Source organism: Pyrgilauda ruficollis, unplaced genomic scaffold (assembly GCF_017590135.1).
Source record: "Pyrgilauda ruficollis isolate IOZ18807 unplaced genomic scaffold, ASM1759013v1 scaffold186, whole genome shotgun sequence".
Taxonomy (NCBI): Eukaryota; Metazoa; Chordata; class Aves; order Passeriformes; family Passeridae; genus Pyrgilauda; species Pyrgilauda ruficollis.
The window spans coordinates 293,390-306,498 of record NW_024517651.1 but is presented as its reverse complement, the minus strand read 5'-3'; the positions used below and the strand labels follow the sequence as shown (position 1 = coordinate 306,498).

At 63.1% G+C, this 13,109-nt stretch overlaps 3 protein-coding genes across 5 annotated transcripts in view; 2 read left to right on the top strand and 1 right to left on the bottom strand.

Moving 5' to 3' along the window:
* Positions 1-335: 335 nt before the first annotated feature.
* Positions 336-3,254, bottom strand: CIB1 (calcium and integrin binding 1). Its single transcript, XM_041465028.1, has 7 exons — positions 3,128-3,254; positions 2,950-2,984; positions 2,403-2,505; positions 1,869-2,022; positions 1,501-1,619; positions 1,339-1,427; positions 336-1,109 (listed from the first exon to the last, which is right to left on the bottom strand). Exons 1-7 carry the CDS (start codon positions 3,176-3,178, stop codon positions 1,088-1,090), a joined length of 573 nt encoding a protein of 190 aa, XP_041320962.1. The 5' UTR covers positions 3,179-3,254; the 3' UTR covers positions 336-1,087.
* On the top strand, positions 3,237-5,112 carry GDPGP1 (GDP-D-glucose phosphorylase 1). The gene is made up of 2 exons (XM_041465025.1): positions 3,237-4,406; positions 4,535-5,112. Exon 1 carries the CDS (start codon positions 3,319-3,321, stop codon positions 4,378-4,380), a length of 1,062 nt encoding a protein of 353 aa, XP_041320959.1. The 5' UTR covers positions 3,237-3,318; the 3' UTR covers positions 4,381-4,406; positions 4,535-5,112.
* The window catches only part of NGRN (neugrin, neurite outgrowth associated), an 8,945-nt gene continuing 511 nt past the window's right edge, over positions 4,676-13,109 (top strand). The window contains exons 1-15 of one of the 3 annotated variants that reach the window (XM_041465015.1): positions 4,676-4,866; positions 5,292-5,332; positions 6,311-6,429; positions 6,898-7,028; positions 7,392-7,524; positions 7,720-7,863; positions 8,423-8,508; positions 8,616-8,841; positions 9,268-9,452; positions 10,015-10,203; positions 10,670-10,808; positions 11,120-11,293; positions 11,531-11,882; positions 12,432-12,684; positions 12,796-13,091. In XM_041465015.1, coding sequence (XP_041320949.1) covers positions 4,676-4,866; positions 5,292-5,332; positions 6,311-6,429; positions 6,898-7,028; positions 7,392-7,524; positions 7,720-7,863; positions 8,423-8,508; positions 8,616-8,841; positions 9,268-9,452; positions 10,015-10,203; positions 10,670-10,808; positions 11,120-11,293; positions 11,531-11,882; positions 12,432-12,684; positions 12,796-12,802 — 2,370 coding nt within the window. In that variant the 3' untranslated portion in view covers positions 12,803-13,091. Of the gene's footprint in view, positions 4,867-5,291; positions 5,333-6,310; positions 6,430-6,897; positions 7,029-7,367; positions 7,525-7,719; positions 7,864-8,422; positions 8,509-8,615; positions 8,842-9,267; positions 9,453-10,014; positions 10,204-10,669; positions 10,809-11,119; positions 11,294-11,530; positions 11,883-12,431; positions 12,685-12,795; positions 13,092-13,109 lie in introns of those variants that run through there. The other 2 variants (XM_041465014.1, XM_041465016.1) reach the window with 2 other exon arrangements.

Here is a 13,109-nt window from a genome sequence, read left to right as displayed (position 1 = left end):
GCTGCAGGCCAGGGCAGGGAGGATCCTGAACGAGGACAAGGGACCCTGAACGAGGACAAGGGACCCTGCTGCTGCTGCCCGCAGTGGCGGTGCCACTCGCTGCCCAGGGTTCCCCTTAGTGCCCCCAGGCTGAGCTCTTTGTGCTGCCCAGAAGGATCCCCGCGTGGGGGAGGGAGGGAAGGAGGTGGCCCATGGAAAGGCTGTCGTGGAGAGGACGTGGAACCATCCCCTGGAGTGGCGGCTGGCGCGCAGGCAGAGGCCTGGCAGGAGCCCATGTCCCCAACACCCTGGTGGCACCCGTCCCGCAGCCGGACAAAGGCAGCAAAGAGCAAGGGTGAAACCAGAGCCCTTTAATTGTGTCCTCACAGGGACTGGGGGAGGAAGAGGCCAGGGCGGCAGAGCAGCTGCTGTGCTGGAGCCAGAAGAGAGCAAAGACAGCAAGGGAGGAGGAGGAGGAGGAGTGCAGGCTCTGAGCACAGCCGTGGGGACAGCTCTGCTGTGGGGTGGCACCTGTACAGTGACTCTTGGGTGACTGCTCAGAGAAAGCACCCCCATTTGGGTTATTGCTTGTGAAACACGATCCACTTCTTGGTTATTGCTCAGAGGATCCACGTTCAGTTATTGGTCAGAGAAATGGATCCAAGTGGCAGCAGGCAGGCTCCCAGAAATACAGGAGAGGCAGGAAGAGGCTGGCAGGGGAGGCAGCTGCCTGCCTGCTGCTGGAAGGCACAAGGTAGGAATTGGTCCTGAGGGCAGAGAGGGGCTGTGCTGGTGCAGAGTGGCCCCAGGCAGGAGCAGCTCTTCCTCCCCCACCGGCAGAGCTGCCCTTGGAATGCATAAGGATTCAAATTCTAGTGCTAGGACAGCAGGGGGCCGCAGGAGAAGCAGATTCCTGGGACCCTGCTGCCAAGCAGGCACCTGAGAGGGGAGCAGGAGGGTTCCTGCCCAAGGCACTGCAGCACAGCCAGGCTATTGAGGGGCCAGGCCTGTGCTCCCTGAAAGAGGAAATGGCTGAGCCCACGAAGAGCTGCAGGAGCTGGAGGGGTGCAGGAGGAGCTGGACGAGTGCTGCTGGACAGCCACGGGGCTCACAGGACAATCTTGAAGGAGCTGCAAAAGATATGACAGGACCTGCACCTGCTTGCTAGGTCACACAAAGGGTTTGCAAGCACTCAGCGCTGCAGGGAGCAGAATCCCTCTGTGGGAATCCTTTGCAGAGCCAGCAGGGCATGCAGAGCCCTCTGCCATTCCGGCTGCTTGGCACAGGGCAGCCCTGCCCCAGTGCCAGCTGAGCAATCAGGGTGACAAACCCCCAGGCAGCCTCTGGAGCCCACCGCACCTGGCAAAGTCCGGGGAGCGCGAGACCACGTGCTGGAACTCGGAGAGGTTGATGGTGCCGTCCTTGTCGATGTCGGACTCCTCCAGGATCTGTGGGGAGGGTGAGCAGTGAGCTCTGTGCCTGGGGCCGTGCAGTGCCCCTGCCCTGGCCAGCAGGCCTCACATTTTGGATGAGCTGCTCCATCTCTGCGCTGCTCAGCCGGGACTCCTCGCCTTGCCCCGTCAGGCAGTTCACCAGCTGCTCCAGGTCCTTCCTGTCCAGAGTCCCATCGTTATCAAAGTCTGTGGGGACAGACAAGGTAGGTTTTGGCAGGGCCACAGTAAGCCCAGAGAGCCACAGGCACCGGCACTGCACCACTCCATGCACCTCAGCACGCCAAACTAGCTGCTCCCACAGGGAGTTCCTAAAGCCACCATCCCCGTGGGTGCTCCAAGGGCACTGCCAGCCCTCCTGAACATCAATTCATCACCCTGCTCCCACTTCCTCAAGGTGCAGGGATCCCAGAACACAGCACCTGTCCTCAGCCTTACCAAAGATGCGGAAGGCATAGTGGGACTTGATGTCAGAGGTGGCAGAATCGCTGAAGACACTCAGCATGTCAAGGAAGTCTTCAAACGACATGCTGTCATCCCCGGTCTCTGAGGTTGAGAACACGTGGCAGATGCGGTGCTGGAAGGGGTTTGCCTGTAGACAGGGGATGGCTGAGGCAGGGCTGGGTCGTGCTGGCTCCATCAGGCACACTTTGGCTGTGGCTGCTGCTGCGGCAGGTGAGCAGGTGCCCCGCTCTGCCACTGCTCCATCACCCACAGCACGGTCAAACCCGTCCTGTGCGCCTCCCGGGACGCAGCCCCGCGCAGCAGGGGCCCTTGTGGCACAGCAGGGACCCCCAGGATCCTGCACAGCAGGGACCCTTGGGCTGCTCCGCGGCACAGCAGGGACCTGGGATCGTCAGCTCCTCGGTGAGGACAAGGAAGCTCTTTATTGGCACAGCAGAGCACAGAGCACCGGCGCAGCGGGGCCGTGCCCCGGGAGCAGCAGTGTCCCGTGTCTGCCAGGCACCGTACCCGCAGCTCAGGCAGCGTCAGGATCTGGCTCTTGGGAACCCGCGCGGAGCAGGCGTTCTCCCTCTCCTCCTTTGGCAGCAGTTCACTGAACCTCTTGTAGGCACTTTTAGAGGCAAGAAAGAGAGCGGCTCTGTGGTGGAGCGGGGTGGCAGCAGCCCGTCTGGCACCCAGGGCGGGGTGGCCCGTTCCCACAGCTCCTGCCAGCTCTGCCGGGCCAGGCCAGGCCGGGCCGGGCCGGGCTCCCACAGCTGCTGCCGGGACACGGAGCGGAGCCGGTCCGGCTGCTGCCCGGCCGGCCCCGGGCCTGCGGAGGGTCACCGCGGCTCAGGCCGGCCCCAGCCCTACCCGCTGCCCAGGGCGGCACCGGCAGCGCCCACGGACCTTGGTCCCGTCACAGCCGCTCCCAGGGAGCGCCACCGGCACCTCCCGGCTCAGCTGGGCGTCTGGGCGGAACCGGAGCCCCGGGGCAGGCCGGAGCGCTCCGTGCCCCGCGGGACCGGGCTGGCACGGGAGCCCCACTCACGGTTCTGCGGCCGGCGGTACTTACAGCAAGATCTCCTGCTTGCTCAGGAACGTCAGCTCCTGCGGGGACAGCACGGGTCAGCAGCGGGCCCGAGCCTGAGCCAGGGCACCCAGCCAGGGGCTCCCGGTCCCTGGGCGCCCTCCGGGGCCGCGCCGCCCTGCCGTGCCCCGCTGCGGCCGGCCCTCTGCCGCGGTGCCGGTACCTGGTACTCGCCCAGCAGGTCCCGCGGGATCAGGCTGGCCGAGCCGCCCATGGCGCCGCTTCCCTCTGCGCGTCCCCGCCCGCCGCCGCCGCAGCTCCGGCCCCGGGCGGGGCAAACGCGCACGCACGGCCGGCCCCGCCCGCCCGGGCGCACGGCGGCTCCCGGGGCCGGCCACCGCGGGCACGGCGGCCATGGCGGGAGGGGAGCCAGGCGAACCCAACCCCGAGGAGTTCGTGTACGGCGAGGAGGACTTCGTGCTGCAGGCAGCCGGCTGGGGCGACCCGGACTCCGCGCCCTCCCGATTCGACCGGGTGCTGCTGGCGGGCTGGAACGACCGTATGGAGCGGGGACTGTTCCGGTACCGGCTGGGACCGCTGCCCACCCGCGTCCTGCCCGGCGCCGTGCGCCTCGTGGCGCAGCTGAACGCGCAGCGCAGCGCGGAGCGCCGCCCGCCGCAGCCCGTCCGCAGCCTCCGCGACCCCTTCGACCCCGGCGCCTTCAACTTCACCCGGCTGCGCCCCGCCGAGCTGCTGTTCCGCCTGCGCCGCACCGGCGGCCCGGGGCCGGCGCCGGAGCCGCTGCTGGTGGCCATCAACGCCAGCCCGCTGGAGCGGGGACATGTGCTGCTGCTGCCCGAGCCGGCGCGGCGGCTGCCGCAGCTGCTGACGGCCCCGGCGCTGCGCGGGGCGCTGGAGGCGGCGCTGCTCAGCGCCCACCCCGGCTTCCGCGTGGGCTTCAACGGGCTGGGCGGCGGCGCCTCGGTGAACCACCTGCACCTGCACGGGCTCTACCTGGACCGCCCGCTGCCGCTGGAGGAGGCGCCGGCCGAGCCGCTGGGGCCGCGCCTGGCGCTGCTCCGCGCCGGGCCGGCCCCCGCCTTCCTCTTCTTCGCCGCCGGCCCCGCGGCCCTGGAGCCGGTGTCGCGGGCCGTGTGCCGGGCGGCGGAGCACCTGGGCGCTGCCGGGCTGGCCTGCAACGTGCTGGCCGCGCGGGGCGCCCCGCCGGCGGGGCCCGGGGCCGGCCGCGGGCTGCGGGTGCTGCTGTGGGCGCGCCGGCCCCTCTTCGGCCCCAAGGCGGGTGAGCCCTTCGCCGTGGCCTTGTGCGAGCTGGCAGGGCTGCTGCCGCTGCCCGCCGAGCCGCTCTACCGGGACATCACCGAGGCGCAGGCCCTGAGCGCCATCCGCCAGCACCTGCTGCCCGAGCCCGAGCTGCTGCACCTGGGCGGGGAGCTGGCGCGGCTGCTGGAGCGCTGAACCGGTGGCACGGACAGCGGCCGGAGGCTCAGCCGGTGGCACGGGCAGCTGCCGGAGCGCTCAGCCGGTGGCACGGACAGCGCCTGGAGGGCTCAGCCGGTGGCACGGACAGCGCCTGGAGCGCTCAGCCGGTGGCACGGACAGCGGCCGGAGCGCTCAGCCGGTGGCACGGACAGCGGCCGGGGCGCTGCAGAGCTGACGGCCCCGAGACCGGCAGAGGGCGCTGCGGGGGAGGACACGGAAGTGGCTGTCACGTGACCGCGAGGGGCCGCTCTGCCCGCATGCCCGCGACTCCATGGTGCGGTCGCCATGGGAACGCGGCGGAGCCGGGAGCGGTGCGATGGCGGCGGCGGGCGGCGCCGACGGGGGGAGCATGGGCCCGGGCCCGTCGCCGGGAACCCCTCCGGGCGAGGAGGCGGCCATCGCCGCGGCCCCCCCGGACCGTCCCGCTGCCCCCGCCGGACCCGAGCCGCGGAGGAAGCGCAGGCGAGTGCGGGGCCGCGGCCCCCGGCAGGGTCCGGCCGGAGCCCGTCCAGCCGCTCCCGGCGGCGCCGCCGCTGCCTCACTCGCGCTCGGTCCCGGCCCCAGCCCAGCCGTGCCCCGGCCCCGCGGCTCCCCGCGGCACAGTGCCCCGGCGGTGCCCGGCGCTCCCCAGCCCCCGGGAGCCGGTCCGGGGTCCCGCTGGCCCAAAATAAATGGTGTTCCCTGGAACTGCCCAAAGATCCCCTGTGTGACCCACCCAGGCACGGCCCCGTGCCCAGGCCAGCCTGCCCGTCCCCCTGGGGCTGCAGCGAGCCGGGGCAGGCTCGGTCGGACTCCCGCTGTGCTCTGTGAGGGCCATCGGGCTGTGTCCCCGCTGTGTCCCCTGCCCGGTGCCTCGCTGAGCTGCTGTCATCTCGTCTCTATTCCAGTGTCCCCTCCATCAACCTGAGCGGCTGCAAGTACGAGAGTGGTAAGTCAGAGGGGTCCCCGCAGGCTCTGCAGGCGCTGGCACCCAGTTCCCGCTGGTTTATCTACTGCTGCCAGCGGCTGGCACAGCGCCCTCGTGTTAGTGGGCAGTTTGTCACACTTTGGACTGAGATTTCTCCCGATTTAAAATGTGCAACAGCAGAGCGAGCCCTGAACACCCCCCACACTTGTGTTTGCCAGCTGTGTGCTAAAATGGGCGAGAAGGATTCCATCAGGTACAGTGCAAGGAGCACCTGGGCTCGGAGACAGGACCTGAGGGTTGTCAGCTGTTTAAGGTGAAGCTGGTGTGAGCAGGCAGGATCTGTACCTGGAGCCTCTCCCTGTGCTGTTCATCCCTGGTGACTCCAGGGAGCTGGTCCGCTCTCCCCTCCCACTCTCCTTCCACAAGCTGGATCTTGAAAGAACAAACTCCTGGCCCTCGAGGGGTGTTATTAATCTACTTTGCTAAGGGATCTTGGTGTGCATGGATCCCCATCAGCCCTGCCAAATTCATACTTTGCACTAGCATGAACCATCTCAGCAGAGACCTTTTTCTGCAGAGCTGTGTTCTGCTGCTGAAAGGCCTTTGATTTGGGAGATTACATTCACACCTTCACAAGACTTGTATCTGCCTGTGAGGTGTAAAACCCATGGGAAGTTCAGTCCCACTGTTGAGGGGCCCTGGCACCCCAAGACAGGTGGGATTAGAAGGTTAAGAGCTCCCAGAACACTTGCAGCCAGAGGCTTGCGGGGCTGGCCAGACAAAACTGGTGTTCCTGACACCTTCCAAGGGGCCATGCCAGACCTTACACCTGCGAGAGGGGAACTGCGGCCCGGAGAGCTGCATCCCCCATCCCTTGTCATTCTGGGGGGTGTCAGCCCCTGTGTGTGGCTCCTCAGCCAGAGATGAGTTTTCCACTCCACGCCTGGCTGCTCTGGGGCTGTGTCAGCCCCTGTACGTGGCTCCCTTGCCTTGGCACAGTGCGGCGGGCGGCGCAGCACTGCGGGCTGAAGGAGGCGGCCGAAAACGAGGAGTGGACGGTGTACTGGACAGACAGCACGGTCACTTTGGAGCGCCTCATGGAAATGAAGCGCTTCCAGGTAAACAGAAGAGCTGCCCAGCAGGAACTGCTCGGGAAGGAGGGTGACACGAGGCTGGCTGTGGAACAGCATGTGGCAGAGTGAAACATGAGCACCCAAACACAGCGTGCCATCTGTGCCTCGGCTCAGGGCGCAGGGTCAGATGCCTTTGCTTGTCTCCATTCCCTGGCAGCATTCAGCAGCATTCAGCAGCTGTGGTGGGAGCAGCAGGGTTCCAGCCCTGTGTTGTGCTGTGGAATAAACAGCTCTTATGCTGCTCCAGGGCTAAGATGGAATAGGCAGATAAATCAGTAGTGAAGCCCAGATAAAGAAGCTGTAGCAAGTCTCACCCCCCAGCAGTAGTTCAAGGCAGCCACAGGCTTGGCTTCCCTCTCACTGCTGGTTCTCCATGCCCAGGCTCTCCTCGGGGCCGGGAGAATCCATCCCCGCAGGGCGCCACTGATGGGGGTTTTTCTGCACCACTTTCAGAAAATCAACCACTTCCCAGGCATGATCGAGCTGTGCCGCAAGGACCTGCTGGCTCGCAACCTGAACCGCATGCTCCGGCTCTTCCCCAAGGAGTACAACATCTTCCCCCGCACGTGGTGCCTGCCAGCCGAGTGAGTGGCGCCGGGGACGGGGTGACACGGGTGGGGGAGGCTGCTGGCTTGCTCCTTCTGGGCACCAGAGCCCAAACCCGCACTTGCTTTCACCTCTTCCACAAACCTCCCAGCAGAGGCGGAGACGTGCGCAGGGAAAAGGAGGGAAGTGGAGGCTGGGTCGGGTCACACAGGTCACAATCTGTGACTCGTGCAGATTAGGAATGGGAGTTCACTTCATCCCCTGCAGAAGTTCAGTGTGTGCTGGCCTGCAGCACCATGGTTTCAGTACCCAGTGTTAGGAGAGAGTTCAGAGGGGTGTTTTTTGCAGCTGGTGATAGTCACCCCTCCCTTGCACAGCTACGGAGATTTCCATGCCTATAGATCCACGAGGAAAGCAAGAACATTCATCTGCAAGCCCGACAACAGCTGCCAGGGAAGAGGGATCTTCATAACCCACCACCCAGAGGAGATCAAGCATGGGGAACGCATGATCTGTCAGCAGTACATCTCTGAGGTACTGGGACAGTCCAGGAACATCGGGGTAGGATTCCAGCATCCCCCATGCTCCCCGGGTCTGCTCAGGTCTGCTGCAGGTGTTGGTGTGGCTGTGGCACATCGGGGACACAGACAAAGCTTGTCCCTCTGCTGAGCAGCACAGGCAGAGGAGCAGTTCCTCACCTCACCCTTGCTCCTGCCTCTTTTCTCCCAGCCCTTCCTCATCGATGGCTTCAAGTTCGACATGCGCATCTACGTGCTGGTCACATCCTGTGACCCACTGAAGATTTTCCTTTACAAGGAGGGCCTGGCCCGGTTTGCCACCATGAGGTACATCGATAACAGCACGAGAAACCTGGTAAAGAGGACGTTTTTAAAAAAAAAAACCTCATATAGTGTCTGTAGGTGTCAGCCCTTAACTTGTCCTGGGGGCATTCCAGGCCTTGAAAAGGCAGGTATTGGGGGTTGCAGGAGTCCCAGCTTGATGCTTTCCTGTTCTTCCTCTATACCCCTTCCTCCTCCTCACAGGAGGTGTTTCAGGAGGGATAGTACATCTACCCTAAGGCCCCACATTTGGGCTGTTTACTGGCATTACCACGGAATCATGGAATTGTTTACTTGGATGGAACCTTGGAATGTCTCCAACCTCATGCTGCAAACTTGGTCAACAATAAATTCGTATCTGATTTCTCAGGGTCTCACCCCATCAGGTTTTGAAAACCTGCAGAGTGAAGCCCCCCCTGGTGTCTCTGGGCAGCATGTTCTGCTTCTGGCTCTGATAAGAATGCTCAATTCCACACCATTCCTACTCTGCCCATGCTTCAGGCAGAAAAGAACCTGGGAGTATCTGGTGGGGCTGTTCCTGTTCTTGCTCGGTGGTTCAGAGTGAACAAACATCTCCTGTGGTTCCCTGCCAGGGTGACATCTGCATGCATCTGACCAATTATGCAATCAACAAACACAATGAGAACTTCATCAAGGACGACAGGGTGGGCAGCAAGAGGTACTGGCATGTCCATGCACTGCAGGAACACTGCCTGGGGACAGTGGTTTACCTCAGCTTTCCTGGGTGACACAGCTGAGCCCTTACCACTTCCTCTTCCCACACAGGAAGCTGTCCACCCTCAATGCCTGGATGGCAGAGCACAACTATGACACATCAAAGCTCTGGGCAGATATTGATGACATTGTTATAAAGACACTGATTTCAGCTCACCCTGTGCTGAAACACCATTACCAGACTTGCTTCTCCAACCACACTACTGGCTGTGCCTGCTTTGAAATCCTGGGCTTTGACATTTTGCTGGATAGAAGGCTGAAGCCATGGCTGCTGGAGGTGAGGAAGGAGTGGAGAGCTCAGAGCTGGGGGATTAGGACGGGATTTGGGATGAACAGGGCTTGTTTGACTCAAAAGGGCCACCTTGCTCACGGAATTAACCAGGCTCTGAAGCCAAACAACCTGCTGTGAGCAGGATCCAAGAGAACCCATTTCCTGCACACCATCTAACAGGGAGTTTCCCAAGCCTTCACACCCCTGTCCTGTGAGCACCCCGAATTTGTGACAGCTGCCCCCTGCCTGCACCCTGTGGGGTGGGATCCAGGTGACCTGTGGCACAAGTAGGCACCACACTGCAGGAGAGAGTGCTGTGTGTGGCTTCCTGGCTCTGACAGGCAGCAGAGTTCCGTGGGCAGCGTGGGGCATGGCTGGGGCCATGGGCCAGGAGCTGGGGGGCCAGGTTACGTTAGCTGCTTGTCTTGGCAGGTGAACCACTCTCCCAGCTTCAACACAGATTCTCAGGTAGACCATGAGGTGAAGGATGCCCTTCTGTGTGACACCTTCAACCTGATCAATGTGCACGCCTGTGACAGAAAGAAGGTGCTGGAGGAAGACAAGCGGCGGGTAAAGGAACGGCTCCTTCAGGCCAACCAGACTCCCTGGGAGTCCAGGTATTGCTGATCCCCCACAGTGCTGCAGGCCCAGTGAGCAAAGACAGGGCATGACAGAGCACAGTAACAGCAGTGCTGGCTGCTGGAAGCTCCTGGAGCCCATGGCATTGTGCAGCCTGCGTCCTGCAAGGAGGAGCCAGGGCTCTCCTCTCTGGGTGCCAGGAGATGTGTGACACCTTGTGCTCTGGGCCCTGGCAGAGCTCTCCCCAAGCTGCACCTGCTTGTCATCTCTTTTGCTGGGGATGGGCAGTGCCAGCATTCTGGGCTGGCAGGGATGCTCACATGAGGAACCGCAGCCCTGCCTCAGGAACTGGGGTGCCCTGGGCATGGCCCCTTCTCCAGGGCAGGGGTCCTTGCCAGGGCTGAGGGTTTCCCATTCCTCTGTCTGCCCTATGTCCTTTCACAAGCCCTGTTCAGTGAGCCTGCTGCCTTGCAGGCAGGGCGTGGCTCTCCAGCTGCTGGAGTCCTGGGATAATCCTGGAACATGCTGAGCACATCAGCCCTGCACTCCGCCTGTCCCAGAGCCTCCCTCCACAGCTCCCTGTCCTCCCTCCTGCTGCAGGCGCAGGGAGCAGGAGAGCAGCCAGGCTGCCTGGCTGGCACAGGCTGAAACCTACGAGAACGAGCACCTGGGGGGGTTCCGACGCATCTACCCAGCACCTGGGACAGAGAAGTATGAGCCATTCTTCCAGCAGAGCAGGTCCCTCTTCCAGGAAACAGCAGCATCCAAGGCAAGAGAGGTGTATGCCAGGTATGCTGCTCCTGCGGAAACCCACTTCTCCCAGGTGGCATGGAGGCCACTTGCTCCTGATCCCTCCTGGGGAGCAACTCTGCTGCTTGGCAGGTGTGAGAAAGCAGGCAGAGTGGGAGGGGAAAGGAAGGACCCTGCACGTGCTGTGGCATCACAGCAAAGTGGCTGCTTTTGGATGGACTCCAGAGAGGCAAGGGCAGTACTCCATTGACTTTTGGACTCTGGAGACATCATTTCCCAAATGTCCCCCTCCCTTTTGGCAAGCACAGCCTAATTCAAGGGCATTTCTCCTTTTAAAAGTCTCTTTACAATCAACCCATCCCATCCCCTCTCTTGGCACACTTCTATTATGGGCTATTCGTACAGAACTTGGGCCTGCAGTAAATGTCCTCAGGTTGAAATCTGCCCCACAGCCTGTTGCTGTTGTGGCTCTGAGCCAGTGAGTGACTGCGCTGTTCTGTGGCAGGCAGCAGCTGGAGGAGATGCGCCTGAAAAATGAAAAGATGGAAGCTTCCAGGAAGAAGAAAACAGAGAGGATCCAGAATAAAAGCACAACTCCTACAACCCACCTTTCCTACAGAAGCACCAAGGCGTGGGACAGAAAGGTACCTCAGTGTCAGCACTGTCCCTGGGCTCTCCAAGTCACTGATACGGCTCTGGGAGCTGTGCTGTGCCATTGGTGCACCCGTGGAGCAGAAATTCCAGGTGTGACTCCCTGCCTGAAGTTCAGAGTCAACAACTTGTGTTGGCAGTACTTGCAAACACCAGTGTTGTGCCTTTCCACTTGGGCTCTCCCTGGGATCTCTGTCCCCCATGAGACTGCAACTGTCCCCAAGGTGGAGCAGCTTTGTCTCACCTGTGTGTTATCCCAGCTTCAGCTTTGCTACAGCTCAGGTGTTTCTCTGCCGAGGTGCAGCGCGTGCAGTACAACTCCATGCAGCCCCAGAACATCGTGGAACATGAAGAGAAGAGGAGAGTGAGTGCTCTGCTGCAGCGTGAGAGGCAGATCCGAGGCCTGGGCATCGCCGAGCTGCTTTCCCGGCTGCTCCCCACACCTCACTCCCAGGGATCCTGCACACTCCAGAGCCAGGTAATGGCACTGCCCCCAGCCCCCCACACAGAAGTGGATTGGGCTGAGCATCTCTGGTGGGGCAGGACGGGGGTCTGCTGCAGGTGCATCAGCTGCTGTGCCTTCAGGATGATGAGTCTGGAATGCTGGTGGGGGCATACCTGGGGACAAAGTGCGGGGTGATGTGTACACCCGGGGGTGACTAGAGACTCTTGTTTCCCTTCTCCTGCCATGGCCATTTTCCTTCCCTCCTTCCAGCTGCCGTTTCCCTGGGATGTCATCGGGGACCACAACGCCCACGATGTAATGATGTTTTTCTCATTCCTGGGAGTCCCAGCTCAGACCCTGGGCCACAGGGCCATACCCAGCCCCAGAGCCCAGGCCCTGCCGCGGCACTTCCCAGGCCCAGATCCCGAGGACATGCAGACCCTCTGCATCCAAGGCCAGAGTGTCCCGTACCACGCGCGGCACGAGGGCTCGCGGGCGCTGGGCGGGGGCTGGCTGCAGGGCCAGGCAGCGGGGGCAGCGCTCACCCAGCCCTGCGCCCACCCCAAGGGGCTGCAGCTGAGAGACCAGGGTTTGCCTGGCACCGGCAGCCAGGCTGAGGGCTGTAAGTACACATCACCTTCCCGTGGACGCTCCTGGCCTTGCCAGGGTGGGAGGAATGGGTGGGCTCGATGGAGCTCTCAGGGACGCTGGGACACTGCAGAAGGGTCGCCGTGCTCTGCTGGGGGCACTGGTGACCACTGGAAATCTCTGAGGCTTGGAGATGCCATTTGCAGGGACAGGGAAGAACCATGGGTGGTTTCCCAGGATCAAGGGTTGATGTGCAGGCATGGGGGAGTGTGAGAAGCCAGGAAAGTCAAAGGGGTGCATTAGCTCCTGGGGGTCAGAGGGGACATGGTGACATAGCATAGCCCCCAGTCTCTTCCCAGGTCTCCCTCCCACCACACTGCTCCCTGCCCATGCTCTCACCCTCCATCCTCGCCCAGCCCGGCTCCCTGGCATCAGCTTCATCCACTTTGCAGCCTTAGGACCCGGGGAGCAGGGGCAGAAGAGGGGCTGCGAGGACCAAGCCCCACTGGGAAGGGCAGTGGGGGCTGCTGACCTGCAGAGCTGCTGGCTCTGCACAGCCCCACACCTGTCTGTGCTGTTCCAGGCGATGATGGTAGTCTGTCATCCTTCGATGGAGGCAGCTGTCCCCCAGCTTCCCCAGCCAGCCCAGAGCAGGCCACAGGTGATGGCATCTTCAGCTGTGCTGTGGTGCAGGAGCTTCCCACCGCCACTGCCGCCCACGTGCAGCACACACAGGCCTCAGACCACGGCAGAGCCTCGCCGTGCCAGTGCGTCACACCATGCCAGCACCTTGCCCCGTGCCAGTGCCTCACACATTCACAGCCTGAAAAGCACAGGTAACATGGCCAAGGGCTCAGCCTTCCTCCCGTGTGTGCTTGCATGAGTACCAGGACTTTCTGGATGAAACCAGGACAGCTGATGGCTGCCTCCATCAACTCTGGGGTCAGCCGCTGAGCCCCCTGACCAGAGCCCGGGCCCAGCACGGCTCCGGCCACCTGCCCCGGCCAGCTTCACCTCTGCCAGGACCGGAGACTGGTGCGTGTGCCCCTGTCCGTGCCCTGCCCGCGGCGCTCGTGTCTGAGACCCGCAGCCGCCTGCGCTGAACCCTCCAGCGGCCACCTCGCTCTGCACCGCCGGAACCGCGCGGGCCCCGCCCGTGCCGGGCTGTTCCGGGCTGTTCCGGGCCATGGCGGCGCTGCTCCTGCGGGCGGTGCCGCGCCTCGCCTGGGCCCCGCGGCGGGCGGCGGCGGCGTGGCCCGGG